This window comes from Carettochelys insculpta, chromosome 18 (assembly GCF_033958435.1).
Source record: "Carettochelys insculpta isolate YL-2023 chromosome 18, ASM3395843v1, whole genome shotgun sequence".
Classification (NCBI taxonomy): domain Eukaryota; kingdom Metazoa; phylum Chordata; order Testudines; family Carettochelyidae; genus Carettochelys; species Carettochelys insculpta.
The window spans coordinates 20987612-21003524 of record NC_134154.1 but is presented as its reverse complement, the minus strand read 5'-3'; the positions used below and the strand labels follow the sequence as shown (position 1 = coordinate 21003524).

Sequence of the window (15913 nt, the reverse complement as noted above, 5' to 3'; positions counted from 1 at the left end):
ATTCTGGACTATCACAGGTTTGAGTGCTGACTGCTGTGACCTGAAATAACGAAGTCCTGAACTCCCAGGGTGACATGGTGCCCTCAGCTCAGACATGAAAGTTGGATTGGGACTTGCACACTTTCTGGATTAAAGGGATGCAAAAAGCACTGAGTTGATTAGCTGTTGTTTTTCCTTGCATGTTTGGGACCTGGTCTTGAAAACCCTGCAAGTCATTTTAAATGGAAATTTCACTCCCCTGTGTGAAAAGTGGAACGCATGCCCAGGTCTTGTGGACCAGAACCCTGATGCAGGAAGTTCTGAAAGTCAGATTACCTTATTTAGAAATCAGCGGGAAAAGAAACTGGATCATGCTTCAGCGTGTTTCTCGCAGGAAGACGTCACAGACTCTGGGCAATTTCTCATGCGGAGGTGGTTGTGCTTTAGTTGTCACATTTTTTTCTTCTTTTTCTTGCTTTCTCTCTTTCAATTCACACCTCTGAGTAGGACGCACTTCCCTTACAAAGCAATTTGCCTCCCATCATATGGAGGTTTGTAAAGCTCACAGCACCCACCACCTCTGGATGCATTTCTCAAGGATTTTTCCATTTTAATACGTAGGTTTGCTTTCCCCTCAAGCAGAGAAATTAGGAATGAACGAGAAGTCTAACGAACCTCAGCCAGAGACAAGGGGCCAGAGAAAAATGTGAACCATAGCATGAGTTACACAGCATAAGCAAGTCTGAGCCTTGAGTCTAAGCTAGTGAAACTTGCTCACCAGGTACAGCTACACTTCCAGTCCCTCAGGGGTACCTCCACACTGTGGCTGGGAGTGAGTGCCCAACCAAAGGAGAGAGACTTGTACTGGCAGTGCATTTGTTAATGCACTAACATAGCTAATTTGGACACAGCAGTCCCTGTGGAGGGCCAAGCTAACCCCGGAGCCTGGACCCAGGGACTAAAATGGGTTTGAACTGGGGGAATAGCCCAATCCTCTGCCAGAGCTGCTATGTCCAGATAGATATTTCTAGCATGCTGGTGCCATCCCTATTACAGCAAGTCTGTCTGTCCAGTCTGGGAGGCTTACTCCCAGGTGCAGTTGAAAGAGACTGCCACTGAGAGACTGGAAGACAGGGATGAAACAGGAGAAAGCAAATACTAAGATAATTTCAAGTATAAGGTGTATCTGGCAATACAGGTTGAACCTCTTTAACCTGGCACCCTCGGGACCTGAATGGTGCTGTGTGAGAGAATTTGCCAGACCATGGGAGGTCAATAATGTCTATCAGCATTACCAACACTTCCCTTGCTTACTTGTCTCCTAGAAGATGTTTAGGGATAAATAAACATTTAATTAGAGCTAAATAACAGCACAGGATGCTGAGAGCCAGGACTGATGGCTGGAAAAAAACTTTATGGGCTCACAGAAACTTGCCACACCCACAATAAGTGGTCATCCAGCTAACTAAAATCATGGCAGATTACGGCTGTTGCTGGACAAGAGAATTCTGGATTAGAGAGGTTCAACCTGTACATGAACTGGCCATTCAGTGACAAATTATGCTGTCAGTTACCCCTTTCTAGCTCCATTGATTGATTCAACTCCACTGAAATGAGAGCAGAATTCATCCTTACACTTTACCTTCCTGGAGTGCCATTAGCCCCAGCAGAGCTACTCCAGATTGACACCAAGATAAGAGAACTGCAAATTACACAAATTCCTTAGATAAGAGTACCGCCTTCTCCAGAGTTTGTGCTTACTCTGCCCTGAAGCCATCACAGCCTGCCAAAGCAGAACCATCTCCATGTGGACTGAATTATCTGTGCAAGAAGAGGTAAGGTAGACCAACAGGCACACAGATGAGGTCAGGACACTGCTGTGCCCCGTCAAACGCTGTCCTCCATATCTCTTTATTTATTTTTGACAAACACAGCCCAAAATGCGGGGCAGAGATCTGGGTCTTCCGTGTGTTTTAATAAGTCCTGTGCGCTGGTCTAGACATTAAAATGATGACAATAGTTCTTTGTCTTTTAGTGGAAAAATAGTTCGGAAGGGATTAAACTAGCCACACACAGAACAGACATCGGCACGTCAGAGAACTCAACTGGCTGCATTTCTTGCAGGGATGTGGCCTTCTCCTAATTAAAGGCCAGGATCTTACCTTAATTACATCTTCATCAGATGATCTGCACTCCACCGATTCTAGAAGATCAGTCACGGTCCCATCATCCTCCACTGAAACCACCTTGACAGGGACAGCCACAGTTTTCCCAGTGAGAATTGCTGTGTTCAGGATCTCAGCTTCCTAAAACAGCAAACAACAGAACTTTTGGTTCAGATGCCTTCTCCTTGTCCACCTTTCTGTCATCAAAACCAGCACTCTTTTTCTTTGCCCAGCCTTAAAAACAACAAAGCTTGTGTTAATTTTCACTTGATCTTCAAAGACTTGTTGACACGGTGGATGGGACAATTGTACAAGCAGATGGTAACACTTAGGAGTGAAATCCTTACCTGAGACAATGGGATTGACTTCAGTGGGGCCAGGATTCCTGTTTACATGTGTCTGATCTCCCCTGATACAGCTGAGTTGTAATGCTGAGAACAGCAATACAGCACAACCAGGTGTGGTGTTTTAACACACAGTTGCAGTGCAGACATACTCTCTGAGGGACTAGAAATGATGAAAGGTTGTTTTTAAGGGCCTAGCCGATTGGATAGGGTAGAAAACACAACATCTTTCTCTTGGGGACAGTTCAGAAGAATCAGGAACCCTTACCTTTAAACTAGTATAAGCCAAAACAGTGGGGCCAACAGCCACTGCAGGCCCAGGAACAATGTGTGTGTGTGTGGGGCGTGTGGCTCCATGGCCCAGAACTGGTGGGGCTTTTGGCAGAAGGGGCGGTGCCAAGGGCACTCAGACCTTAGAGCAACCTGGAGTATGGTGCTGTCCTCCAACCAGTTCTCAAAAGCCACACGGTGCTCCAGGCCCCTCTAAAATACCAGGCCCCTATACAGTTGTCCCCTTTCACCCTCCCTCAGTGGGCCTGAGCCAGCGATATATGGAGAAGATGATGGGGCTGAATTGAATGTGTGCTAAATCCCAGCACTCAGAATGCCCTCTTCTTTAACCCCATGTTCCTTAATTATTGCTGCTATTTATTATTTCTATTACAGTAGTGCCAAGTCCCACCTGAGATTGTGCTAGGTGCTGTACATATTGTGGCTGTTTCTACACATGCCACTTTCTCCGAAATTTTCAGGAAGGGGCCTCTGGAAGGAGGACTTCCTTCCAGAAGACCCCCACCCCCAGGGGGCCACACTTCTACATGCCATTTTGGAGACTCCAAATCACATAACCTTATGCTAATGAGGTGCTGGGAATTTACATACATGCCTCATTAGCATATTTTGGGCTGTTTATTAGCAGAGAAGGTGGCATGTGTAGAAATAGCCTGTGAGAGACCATCTCTGAGAACTTGCAGATTAAAGAAACAGGGAGACAGTGACTCTCTTCTGATCATAGACCTGATCAGTGGCAGAGCCCGGAATAGCATCCGGGTTGTCTGATTCCCAGTCCACTGCTCTAGCCAATCAATGCAGCCGCCTCTCATGGCACATGTTTGGCAGCAGCTCTGCACTTCCAGAGTTTCTCTTCTCCTATACAGTGAACTTCCATCTGATTCTGGTGCCAACCTCCCTTCTATCATCAGAGCTGTTAGGGCACTTCCCTGACTGCCATTCAGTGAATATCAGTCAGGTAAAGGTTGAACCTCTCTACTCCGGTACCCTCAGGTGCTGGATGAGAGAATTTGCTGGACCAAGGGAGGTCAATATTTTCTAGCACATTACAAACACTTTCACTGTTTGCTGGGCTCTTAGAAGACATTTCAGTATAAATTAGAGCTAAATAGCAGCACAGAACGCTGAGAGCCAGGACTGGTGGCTGTAAACAACCTTTATGGGATCACGGGAAACTCAGCCATGCTCCTGATAAGTGGTTGTCTAGCTAACTAAAATCATGTCACATTACAGATCTTGCAAGATGAGAGTTCCGGATTAGAAAGGTTCAACCTGTACCACTATTGACACATTTATTCCAAAAGGAAGATTACCCATGGGTACATTACTTATCCATTTTAAGAATGATGGTGCAAAGTATACTGCTACATTTTGGCCCAGAGATACAGTACTAAATTGGAGACTCAGTTACCCTGGCATAACTTCACTGTCTTCCCTCCATCCATCCTTGATTTACACTAAGGGAAACCCCAAGCACACTTTGGCTTCTGCATTCTTTCATTCCTAATTGCAAGGTGCTGCTCATTCCTTGGAATGCTTTAAGCTTTTCAAAACCAGACTTGTGAATCCAGGAACATTCCATAGAACAAGAGTGCCTTGATTTCAACTGGTCCTTAACTAAAGGCTTCCAAAACCCCCTGAGTGCTAACTTCTCATTATCTAAATAGTTCATGCTATGGGTTCTGAGCCTGGCGTGATTTCACAGTGGAAGGAAACAAAGATTGAAACCAAGTAGTCAGAGGACAACAGCTCCCGCTACTGTCTCCTGGGGTAGAGAGAAGGGAAGCACCGATTTTTCTCATCTAAAGGACAGAGATCAAACAAGAGCTCTTCACACTATTTAAAGAAACAAGACACTTTATTATGGTTCAAAGCAGTATCTAAATATGGAAAAAAAAACGCTCTTGGTCTTTTACAGCTGTCTTTCCAGAATCTGCCTGCAAGCTCATGATCTTCAGGGGGAGGAGGAAATAGACTTTTACAAAGAGAATGATAAAGGCCCCTTTTCTCACCCCCAACCAGCTCCCAAACCCTTCCAATATTCTAAAATTACAATTTACACAAAGATAAATGACCTTTAGGATATCCGACCAGCAGAGTGAGGCCTGGCATCCAGGGTTTGCAACCGCATTTCCAGAGTATTTCATTTTTACTTTTGAATCAGCGGCATCACAGAGTCACCTGACTACTGAATGCAGAGCTCTCTAGTCTGCAAACATTACACCCAATGGGACAGCTACTTGGCATGTATAAGGGTTGTAGAGCCAAGACTTAGGCCCCGATCCTGCAGTCCCTTGTGCATGTGCTTCATTTCAATAGGATTATTACTTACAGCAGTACAGTTATGTGGGCAGTATCCAGGCCTTAGTATTAGACTAGAACTGATCTCAGTTCTCTGTAGCATATTCTGGAAGGCTATATAAGGAAGGAGGGCTTTAAATGAGCTCTTGTGAACCATCTCACTCAATGAGATATGCTGCTCAAAAGTTGACCCTTGTTAACTAGAGGAGGACGAACTTCAAAATATTCATGAGTTTGCTCCAAGTAAGCAGCCACCAGTTCTGAAGCTTATCAGAACCACATCTGAATCTGTTTGGGCTGCAAAGAAAGTCTTGGAATATGGAATTTCTGGCGCCTTCTATACTCAGGTGGACTAGAAATAGATGGGAACAGTCTCTTATGGATTTCACCAGTTCATAACCCAGAGGCAATCATGGGATCAGTGACCCACGACACTCATTATTGTACAAGTGCTGGTGAACACGGTCCCTAGCCCAACTGTATTACAGTCAGGCCTGACAATGAGGGGAACAAAGAGGGCAGTTGCACAGGGGTTACTTTGGAAGCAGTGAAGTTCTGAGCTCTGGGTCCCTTTGAGCTGCAGGGGCAGTGCCTCTCCATGTAGCTGTGTGTGTGTGTGAGGGACCAGTGCCATGATCCAGGCAGCACTAAGGACTGTTTGCTTTAGGTCCCACCCCTTCTGCCCTTGGCCCCACCCTTTCTAGGTGCTGGGAGTGAGGCCCCCCTCTCGCCTTGTCCAAGGGCCCATGGTGCCCAACTGATCACAGCGTAAAGGCAACATTCCAGAAGACATGGACACAGGTGCTGGTTCGTGCTTTGTTTATACATGGATTTTACTACAAACTCTGGTTCCAATCACTCAGATTTCAAAGGATTCAAAATCTGGATCCTGGTCCAAATGTTAAATTCAGGCTCAAAATTGGCTTGCTTGTCAACTTCTTGAAAACATAGGTGGCATGATACCATGATACCCAACTCCTATCAGCAATGGCAAATTGTACACTGCAACGTTGCTTCTTTCTAAAGGACACAAAAGTCTCCTCAGAAACCTGGCAACTTTTAAAAGGAAGTTTTCCTCGAGCTTAGCTAAACCCCTAACATTCTAAAATAGAGTAATGATTTCCCATCAGCAAGCATAAAAGAGCTTATGCACTAGACAAATGCTTTTGCAAGTAGACAAATCTACTTGATACTTCTAGAGAGGTGCAAAGCGAAATGATCAATGTTTAAAATCTGTGAAGCAGCCACAACTTATTGTTTCTGCACAGTTTTCACCAATTCCACCTTTGTGCACTTGGGGAATTCCTTCTTTAGACGTCCTGGCCTGCATTTCTCATTTGTACGGAGATGTGTAAAGTAAATTTACACCAATTTAAAGAACAGGGGCCTTAAAAAAATGTTTCTTCAGTCATTTGTTAAATAGGTAGAAAAGGCTTAATGTTCCCATGGCGAAAGTAAATAAGAATTATTTCATTGCAAGGAAACAAACATAATATTTATATAGCCTATGCAGAGATATATAATTTAAATTCCCAACATGTAACAACTATGAATCTAAAAATAGTTTCTAATTTAAAAGTGATATTGTCTGCTGCTTAAATGATACTGCAATCTTTTGAAGAAATATTATACTCTTTGTCCATAACTAACATGGATTATAGGAGACTTGATGCCAGAAGAATACTTATGCGCTTTGAAAGGCTTTATCCTAATATTCTGTCCAGTAAAAGTTGATTCCCAGAGCAGCTGTAAAAAGATGCTGATATTTTATAATCGTTACACCATGTATTTTGGTGCATATCCTTGTAATTCATGAACAACCAAACTCTATAGTAATCAAATAAAATAATAATAGCAGCTGAAAGGATTTCTTTCTCCATAATGGGAGTAGGCATATGTAGTAAAATTCATATAAAATAACTGAAGGGATAAATTCCTCCACAAGAAACACATTGCCTATTTCTACACTAGAGTGATCTGTCGACAGACATTACTGTCAGAAGAGATCTTCCGGCAAAACTTCTGTCAATAGATCATGTCCACGTACAAAAGTGGATCAGAAAAGCAAGCCACTCCATCGACAGAGAGCGTCCAGACTGCTGCTCTCTTGGCAGGACAGCCAACTGGAAGCTCAGCAAACACGGCTGCCTGGAGACCCAGAAGCCCTGTCTGTTGACAGAGGGCTCCTGGAGTGTCTACATGGCTTTTTTGTTGATGGAAACGTTTGACAAAGGTGTTATTCCTCATTGAAGAGAGGCAGAACAGTGTCGGAGGAAGTGCCGAGTTTTGTCAACAAACTGTCGACAAAACGCATTTTGCGTGTGGACACACCATAGCTGTGTCTACACGTGCAAGCTACTTCGAAGTAGCGGCACTAACTTCGAAATAGCGCCCGTTGCGGCTACACGCGTCGGGCGCTATTTTGAAGTTAACTTTGACGTTAGGCGGCGAGACGTCGAAGTCGCTAACCTCATGAGGGGATCGGAATAGCGCCCTACTTCGACGTTCAACGTCGAAGTAGGGACCGTGTAGACGATCTGCGTCCCGCAACGTCGAAATTGCCGGGTCCTCCATGGCGGCCATCAGCTGGGGGGTTGAGAGATGCTCTCTACAGCCCCTCAGCTCAATGGTGGCCGCGTGGAGCGGCCCCTTAAAGGTCCCCTCCCCCTCCCTTCCTGTGCAGGAAGCTGAGGGAACGTGCAGGCTGCAGCCTGCACACAAGGCCAGCCTGCACCACCCTCAGCCCCCCCCACAGCTGCGATGGCTGGCCGGCAGCCCCTCCAGCGCCCCCAGGGGACCCCCCCCCAAGGGGAGCCAGGGCAGCCAGGCTGGCAAGCGGCAGCGGGGCCCCTCCTGGACGGAGGCCGAGCTGTGGGACCTGCTGGGGCTCTGGAGCGAGGAGGAGGTGCTCCAGGTAATGGGGAACAAGAGGCGGAACGCGGATGCGTTCGCTCGGCTGGCCGACGGCCTGGCTGCCCGGGGTCACCCTGCCCGCACTCCTGATCACATCAGGAGTAAGTTGAAGGAGCTGCGGCAGGGTAACTCCCGGGCCCGGGATGCGGCCAGCCAATCTGGGGCCGCCCCTGTCACTTGCCCCTTTTACAGGGAGCTCAGGGACATCCTGGGCTCCCGGCACACCTCCTCCCCTCTGGCCACCCTTGACACCTTGGCCGACGAGCCCCAGCAGGCCCTGCAGACGGAGTCCGCCCCGGAGGTAAGCCCCGCACCCCGGGGGCCACCCCCGGAGCCCACCCCCGGGACATCGCGGCACGAGGAGGAGGAGGAGGAGGAGGGGGGCTCCTCCTCCGCAGAATCCAGCCTGCAGATCCTCCTCCTGCCATCCCGGAGCAGCAGCAGGGCCTCCGACCCCCGGGGATCTCCGGACCGTGGGAGCGGACCCACAGGTAGGTACCCCCCTCTGGTGGACACCCCTGGGCTTGAGGGGCGGGGGTAAGAGAGATGTGTCCAGGGCCCCCCACATGCTCACATGGCCATGGCCCCAAGGACACCAGGGCCATGGCCCTCACAGCACTGCAGCCATCAGCCCCTGCCCCCCCAACCCCGCATGACAGTGCCATGCCTCATCCCCGGGGCAGGGGGGAGCGGAACCTCGAGGGGCCCCCGGGAGGAGGGGGTGGGACACCCCGCAGAAGCAGCATGTGATGGAGTGTGGGGAGTGCCAAAGGGAGACTCAGGCTACATATGAGCAACAAGAGCGGAATAGCTCCCAGGGGCAAAGGAGGATCCTGGCGCTACAGCTGGCAGGTGACACCTCTGCCCTGAACAAACAGGAGGGAGGAGCTGAGCTGGCTTGGACTTGGGGGGCGAGGGCGGGGCCCACAGGTAGAGGCTAGGGGAAGGGAGAGCTGGAAGGCAGCCAGCCTGAGGAGGGGGAAAGCTGCATCCCCGAGGGGCACCCCTTGGGGTCTTCTCCCCAGGATGGGTTGGAAGGACTGTCTCTTCCGACAGCTGGTGCTGTCACTCCTGCCAGAAACTGGGCATCTGTGGCCTAAGAAACCTCTCCTGCTCTCAGACCCTGCGGGGTGAAGTGAGAGTCGCTCCCACCAGGGGATGGGGTGCAGGGCAGGGGGACCCCTGAACCCCATCCATCACAGCAGCATCTCCCGGGGACGGGGATGGGTAACCTGCAGCACAGGGCTGGGGGACAAAGGCCACGGCTCGGGGCCCACACTAACGCCTGTCTCCATTCTTCTTCCCCCCCACCTCCTGTGTCCTGCACCTGCACCATCAGAAGGACCGGAAGAGAGCGCCGGCGAGGCATCAGTCGTCCCGGAGAGCCCTCCGGGACCATCGTTCCAGGGCAGACCCTCGGCCGAGGACCGACCGGCCCCACGGCGGGCTAGACGGTGGACCCCGCGCCACTGACCGCCGACGGCGACGGACCCCCAGCTGCTGGCCATCCACCGTCGGCAGCTGGAGGTCGCGGAGCAGCACCTCCAGCTGCAGGAGCGGGCGCTGGCCTGGCGCCAGGAGGCATGGGGGGCCTACATGGAGACATTTAACAGCTTGGTGGACTACCTGGCCCCCCATGCCGCGCCGGCCGCAACATCGCCCGCCCTGCCTGCTCCTGCAGCCCCACCATCAGCTGCTCCGCCCATCGCCGTCCCGTTCGCTGTTGCCCCGCCACCCACTGGCGAGGGCCGGAGCGCCGAGGGACCCCTGGAGCCACCTGACACTCGCCGGCCACTGTACCTTCCAGTCCAGCCCGCTCCCACCCAGCCACGGACCAGGCTGCGACCGCGGAGGGGCTCCCAGCCGCCAACACCCGGTGCCGGGCTATAGGGGCGAGGGGCCCGGGACGTGGCCCCACCCCTTGTATATAGTTGGACCCTGTTGTTTTCGGCCCCCAGTTTGCCCCATCCCCCCCCATGTAAATAGTTCTCCCCTTTATCCTCCCTGGTTTTCTTTTTATTATTGCGGACAGTTGTTTCTTTGTATTGTTTTATTTTTGTACATATTGCTTTTGTTCAACGTTTGTACATAGTTTTTGGTTTGTGGTTCAAATATTTATTTACAGTTAAAAAAAAAGGGTTCGGAAAGCAAAAAAAAAAGTTTACGTTCAGCCACAAGTGCGTGCTGTCATTTGTCCAGGACAAGTGGGAGGGGGGTGCGGTGGGGTGCTCCATGGTGTAGGCGTTGGGGCAGGAGTGTGGGGGAGGAAGGGGCAGGCAGTAGGGGGCCTGGGCAGCGTTCACCCCGTGGCCTGTTCATCAAAGTGGGCCCACAGGGCCTCCCGGACCCGGGTCCCCTCGGGGTCTACCTGCCGACTGGGGGCAGCAGGTGGCTGGACATGTGCCCTGCCGGCCTCCGCAGCCCAGCCCTGGAAAAAGGTCTCCCCCTTGCTCTCAACCAAATTGTGCAGGGCGCAGAAGGCACCCACAATCTGGGGGATGTTGTTGGGGCCTGCATCCAGGCGGGTCAGGAGACATCTCCAGCGTCCCTTCAGGCGGCCAAATGAGCGCTCCACCACCTGGCGTGCGTGGTTCAGGCGCTCGTTGAAGCGCTCCTGCCTAGCGGAGAGATGGCCCATGTAGGGGTGCATGAGCCACGGCCGGAGGGGGTAGGCCGCATCTGCGATGACGCAGAAGGGCATGGTGGTGTCCCCCAGAGGGATCTCCCGCTGGGGGATGTAGGTCCCCGCCTCCAGCCGGCAGCACAGGCCCGAGTTCCGGAAATCCTGGGCGTCGTGGGTGCTGCCAGGCCAGCCCACATAAATGTCCTGGAAACGTCCCCGGCTGTCCACCAAGGCCTGGAGGACGACAGAATGGTAGCCCTTTCGATTCAGGTATCGTCCTCCACTGTGATGCGGGGCGCGGATGGGGATGAGAGTCCCATCCAGAGCCCCGAAGCAGTTGGGGAAGCCCAGGGTGGCAAAGGCGGCGATGGTGGCATCTGGGTCCCCCAGCCTCACGAGCCTGTGCAGGAGCATGGCGTTGATGGCACGCACAACCTGCAGAGAAAGCACATGGGACAGCACCAATGAGGGGTGAGCAGGGTGTGCGTGGCCCTGCCCTGCCCTGCTTTGCCCTGCCCTGTCCTGGCCCCCCTGCCATGCCCTGCCCTGCCCTGCCCTGCCCTAGTCCCCCTTCCCTGCCCTGCCCTGGCCCCGCTGCCCTGCCCTGCCCTCCCCCCGTGGGTTCTCTTACCTCCATGAAGACAGCCCCGACGGTGGCTTTGCCGACACCAAACTGCTGGCCCATGGATCGGTAGCTGTCTGGAGTGGCCAGCTTCCAGACAGCGATGCCGACCCCTTTCTCCACAGGGAGGGCACGCCGCATGGTGGTGTCCTGGTGCCTGAGTGCGGGGGTGAGCCACTGGCACAGCTCCAGAAATGTCTGCCGGCTCATCCTGAAGTTCCTGAGCCAGCGGTCGTCGTCCCACTCCCCAAGCACCAGCCGCTCCCACCAGTCGGTGCTGGTGGGGTAGCTCCACAGCCGCCAGCGTGTGAGGCGGGGGGCGGGGCGGGGTGCTGCAGGGGTAGGGGTTGAGCCCTGCTGCCCTGGGGGCATCTCCTCCTCTGGGGCAAGGAGGTGCTCAGCTGCCTCCTGCATGGCACGGAGGAGGGCAAGCCCTGCTCCTGCCGGGAGGGCTGGGTGGACCTCCAGCTGCTGCTGCTGCTGCTGCTTCTGCTGGGGGTCCATGACTGCGGCGCCCGGGGTCTGTGTGCCTATGGCTCCTCAGACCGCGTGCTGTGCAGGCTGAGTGTGTCTGGGAGGGGCCCTTTAAGGGAGCGGCTAGCTGTTGCCCCGGAAGCGCTAGTCCGCCCGGTGACCCTGTCTGCAGCTGTGCCTGGCATCCCTATTTCGATGTGTGCTACTTGGGTGTGTAGACGTTCCCTCGCTGCGCCTATTTCGATGTTGGGCTGCGCAACGTCGAAGTTGAACATCGACGTTGCCGGCCCTGGAAGACGTGTAGACGCTATTCATCGAAATAGCCTATTTCGATGTCGCCACATCAAAATAGGCTACTTCAATGTAGGCTTCACGTGTAGACGTAGCCCATGAGTTTTGTTGACAAAACCTCAGTTTTGTCAGCAAAACTCGCTAGTGGAGACATAGTCACCAAGAGGCTTCACACAGCAACAATCTTTTTAACTAGAAAGGTAAAAGTGCATGCCTATTCATTGCCAATCTTTAATTGGTAGTACTCCTGCAATTTAAGTTCCCTTAGGATAACTGTTGCCATCTAATTCCCAAAATGAAAGAAGGGAATAATGATTTTGTAAATCTTGTAATTTTTCCCCTCCTCCCATTAGCTCTTTTCTGCCAGCAGTTATTTCTGAATGGTCATCTTCATGACTACTTTACTAAACAAGAAGACTGACTCGCACTTCACGTCCGAAGCTCTGCATTGGATTTATAATAGGGTTACTTTGTTCCAGAGTGGTGATGGGCTGTGTACCCTTCAAATTCACCTCAACATGATTATAGCCTTTATTATAGCAACCTCCCCCATTCCCCTTACAAGCCACACAACACCATAAGCAACCGTGAACAAAGCACCAGTCTGTTTTTCAAAGAAGACCTACAGGCATGTTTCCTCAAAATAACTTGAGCCGATCTGCAGCACATAGCCTTCAGAGGAGGAGCAGGAAAATACAAGGAAGCTTGATATATGAGCTCTAGAAATGGTGTTCTAAAAATGTAGATTCCAGTTTCTGATTTCAAAGGAGGAACTCCGGATTTACATCTGAGTGCAGAAACTGGCTTTTGATTTTCAGAGCGGGTGGATGGACTCAGATTTCTAAATGACACACTGCTTTTTTAAAGAGAACTTTCAGTTATTTCACAAGAGAAATTAGTATATTAGCATGTGAATAAACATGTTAACGTTCAATACATCTGCTCTGCTTCATTTATTTATATGAACAAACTTAAGGAGTGGGAAGGATAGCTCAGTGGTTCGAGTACTGGCCTGCTAAAGCCGGAGTTGTAAGCTCAATCTTTGCAGGGGCCATTTAGGGATCTGGGGCAAATACATTTAAAAAACAAACAAATGAAGAATAAAAAAGATGGTGTTTGGTCCTCCCAAAAGGGCAGGGGACTAGACTCAATGACCTCCCAAGGTCCCTTCCAGCTCAATGAGTATCTCCATGCATATTTTTAATTAAATGCTCATTGAAACACAGTAAGCCATTGCAAGCGTGCCAGATCTCAAAACACAATTGTTTAAAGGAAACGATTCAGACTTGACACCTTTTTTGTGACACACACAATGTTTTTTCCTATTTTCAGCAGATATCTCAGTCTTTGGGTTTAATGTCAAGAGACTATACTAGGAAAGGGAACACTAGTTATCAAAAGCTCTATAGGTTTAGTACAGGCCACCAAATGAGAATGAATAGCTCATCATACAACCACCTTACTTACATACATATCTCATAGAACTGGAAGGGACCTCGAGGGGTCATTGAGTCCAGCCCCCTGCCCTTACAGCAGGATCTATCGTTATCTCCGACAGATTTTTTTTTAATCTATTTGCCTCAGACACCAAAATAGCCACCCTCAAGGATTGAACACACAACCCTGGGTTTATAAGGCCAACTTGGCACTCACTAGTACCCCCATTCTCCAAAATTTGCCATGTCTCAGTCTCCAGAGCATCAATCCTGGGTGTCACCTAGAATCTCACGGCTGTTTATTTAAATGAGGACTAGCTTCCCCTTCTCTTCTGCTGGAAGCCATTTTAGCTGTACCACAGAATCCATGCCTCAGTCATGCATAACTAATTTAAAATCTTATTTAGCATCAAGTCTCAGAATTAAGAAGCTAAGTGACAGCTGTTTAATTAACTCCTTAAGCTGATTAGACAGCATTACAGAAATCCCCCCAAGGAAGAGTTTATAACTGTCAAGAGAACCGAAGGCCATGTTAATGCTTCTGTTTAAATTTAGTAAGCTTCTAAACCAATAAACTATAAATTCCTGACATCCTCAAGGATGTGGTCAAATTCAGTTTTTTTCCCCCTTACATTAACTGCATGAGGATGGGCAATAAAAACACTATATGAGAGATCTGCCAAGCAAGAAAGCTAGAGGGGAAAATACAAAGCAGAGAATAGTGTCCTTATGAAATGGTTTATATTTATTAATTCAGAACAGCTGATACTTGACCGCTTTGGACTACTCCCCAATCCTGGAGTACAGCTGAGCACCCACCTGAAGTGTAGAGTCATCTCCTAGCTCCTTGTTGTGAGGAGAAAGATTTAACTCATTGGTTTAAAGCTTCAAGACACCTTTGAACTGTGTGGGCAGATGAGGCGGGAGTTTTAAAACTAGACACAGAGGCTAGTTGTGTGACAGATCAGCAAGCATGGGATGTTCCCAAGCACCTTTGCTTGGCTGAAACACCTATCCCACCTGCAATCTTTCAAACACCGTGAGCCAGGAGCCCAAAAATCAGAAGGTTGACTTAAAAATCATAAAAGCTAAAAAGACCCACCCAGGCTTCTCTCAAAAAAAAAACAAAACCCACAAAAAACCATCACAGTTTGAGTTCTTTTTATTCACCTTCTGGTTTCAGAGTCTTCAGAGTACACATGAACTGTATTTTTCAGCTTTCCTCAGCAACCATCTTAACTAGAGACTGAGGCTTGGTCCACACTTGGGAATTATGTCGACTGCAGATATGCAATTCTAGCCATGGCAATTGCGTAGCTAGAATTGACTCATCTGCAATCAACTTACCTGGCTGTCAACAGAGAAAGAAATCGATGGGAGAGTTTCTCCCATTGACCTCCCTTTCTCCTTGCAATATTGAGGAGTACGAGTCGACTGCCAACCCCAGATAGTTCGATTTTGTGCGTCTGTACTAGTCACGCAAAATTGATCTCTGGAAGATTGACCCTGGCCATCATACTTCTGTTTGACATGTGTGCACATATCAGTAAAAACAGTGACATCGAAGGCTACTATATCTGAGCTGTATTAAATGGTGGGAGGGGACTGTCCCTCTTTTATTTAGTTTCCTGATTTTGTTCATTTGTCAGCACATTTGTCTGTTTCATTGTTTCCCGTGTATAGATAGACAAGACGGGATTTCATTCTCAAAAGCGCCCTTATTCCACAGAGCCTTCAGCATCAGTTTAACTTTAAGCATGGGATAAAACAAAGACCACTCTTACATGCTCAAGAGGAATTTAAGCACATGCTTAACTGCCTTCTTGAAGTGGGGCCTTAGTCACTGCCCCCTGCTGACTGTGTGGAGCTTTCACACAGCAATAGAGGATAGAAACTTTTTTTTGTTTGTTTTAATAGGGAAATGTGATTGTGAAAGCAGAAAAAAATCATAGGCGTAAGGGAGCAGAAGCAGCAACTGAAATGACTTTTAATTGTCTCTCAAAAAAACCATATTTCAATAGGCTGAGTACCCTTTAAAGTGAAACAGACAAAATCCCCCCATTCTCTGCAAGGACAGACAGTTTGCTTCTTTTCCCTTCGTCTGTACCCGAGAAAACACCCCCACCAAGCCAGTTAGGAGAAAGGAACAATAAAATGACATAATCCAACAGTGCCTGTCATCGAGGGAGTCCAAAGCACTTTATGTATGAACTAAACTTCACAATACTGTTTGCTGGTAGATTGTCCTCCTCTTTCCTGGATCACGGGGAGCGCTAGTAGTCCCATTACTGCCACATGACTGAGGTGTTGTCACTTGTGATCTCCAAGATTAGTCAGAAAATTACAATATGAGAAACCTGCTCCTGATGGCAAGGTGACTTTGCCATTTGGGAGGACTCTCCTGAGTCTGTGGCATGCATCTAGGCTAAATTTCTTGAGATCAGCTTTGGGTGAAGTCTCAACTACTTTTTAGA

The 15913-nt window shown here is 49.5% G+C and overlaps 1 protein-coding gene across 6 annotated transcripts in view; it reads right to left on the bottom strand.

Moving 5' to 3' along the window:
* LOC142022784 (transmembrane protein 132D-like) overlaps nucleotides 1–15913 on the bottom strand; it is a 592725-nt gene that overhangs the window by 92817 nt on the left and 483995 nt on the right. For all 6 annotated transcript variants that reach the window (XM_075012989.1, XM_075012990.1, XM_075012992.1 and 3 more), the window contains one exon: nucleotides 2142–2285. In XM_075012989.1, coding sequence (XP_074869090.1) covers nucleotides 2142–2285 — 144 coding nt within the window. The remainder of the gene's footprint in view (nucleotides 1–2141; nucleotides 2286–15913) is intronic.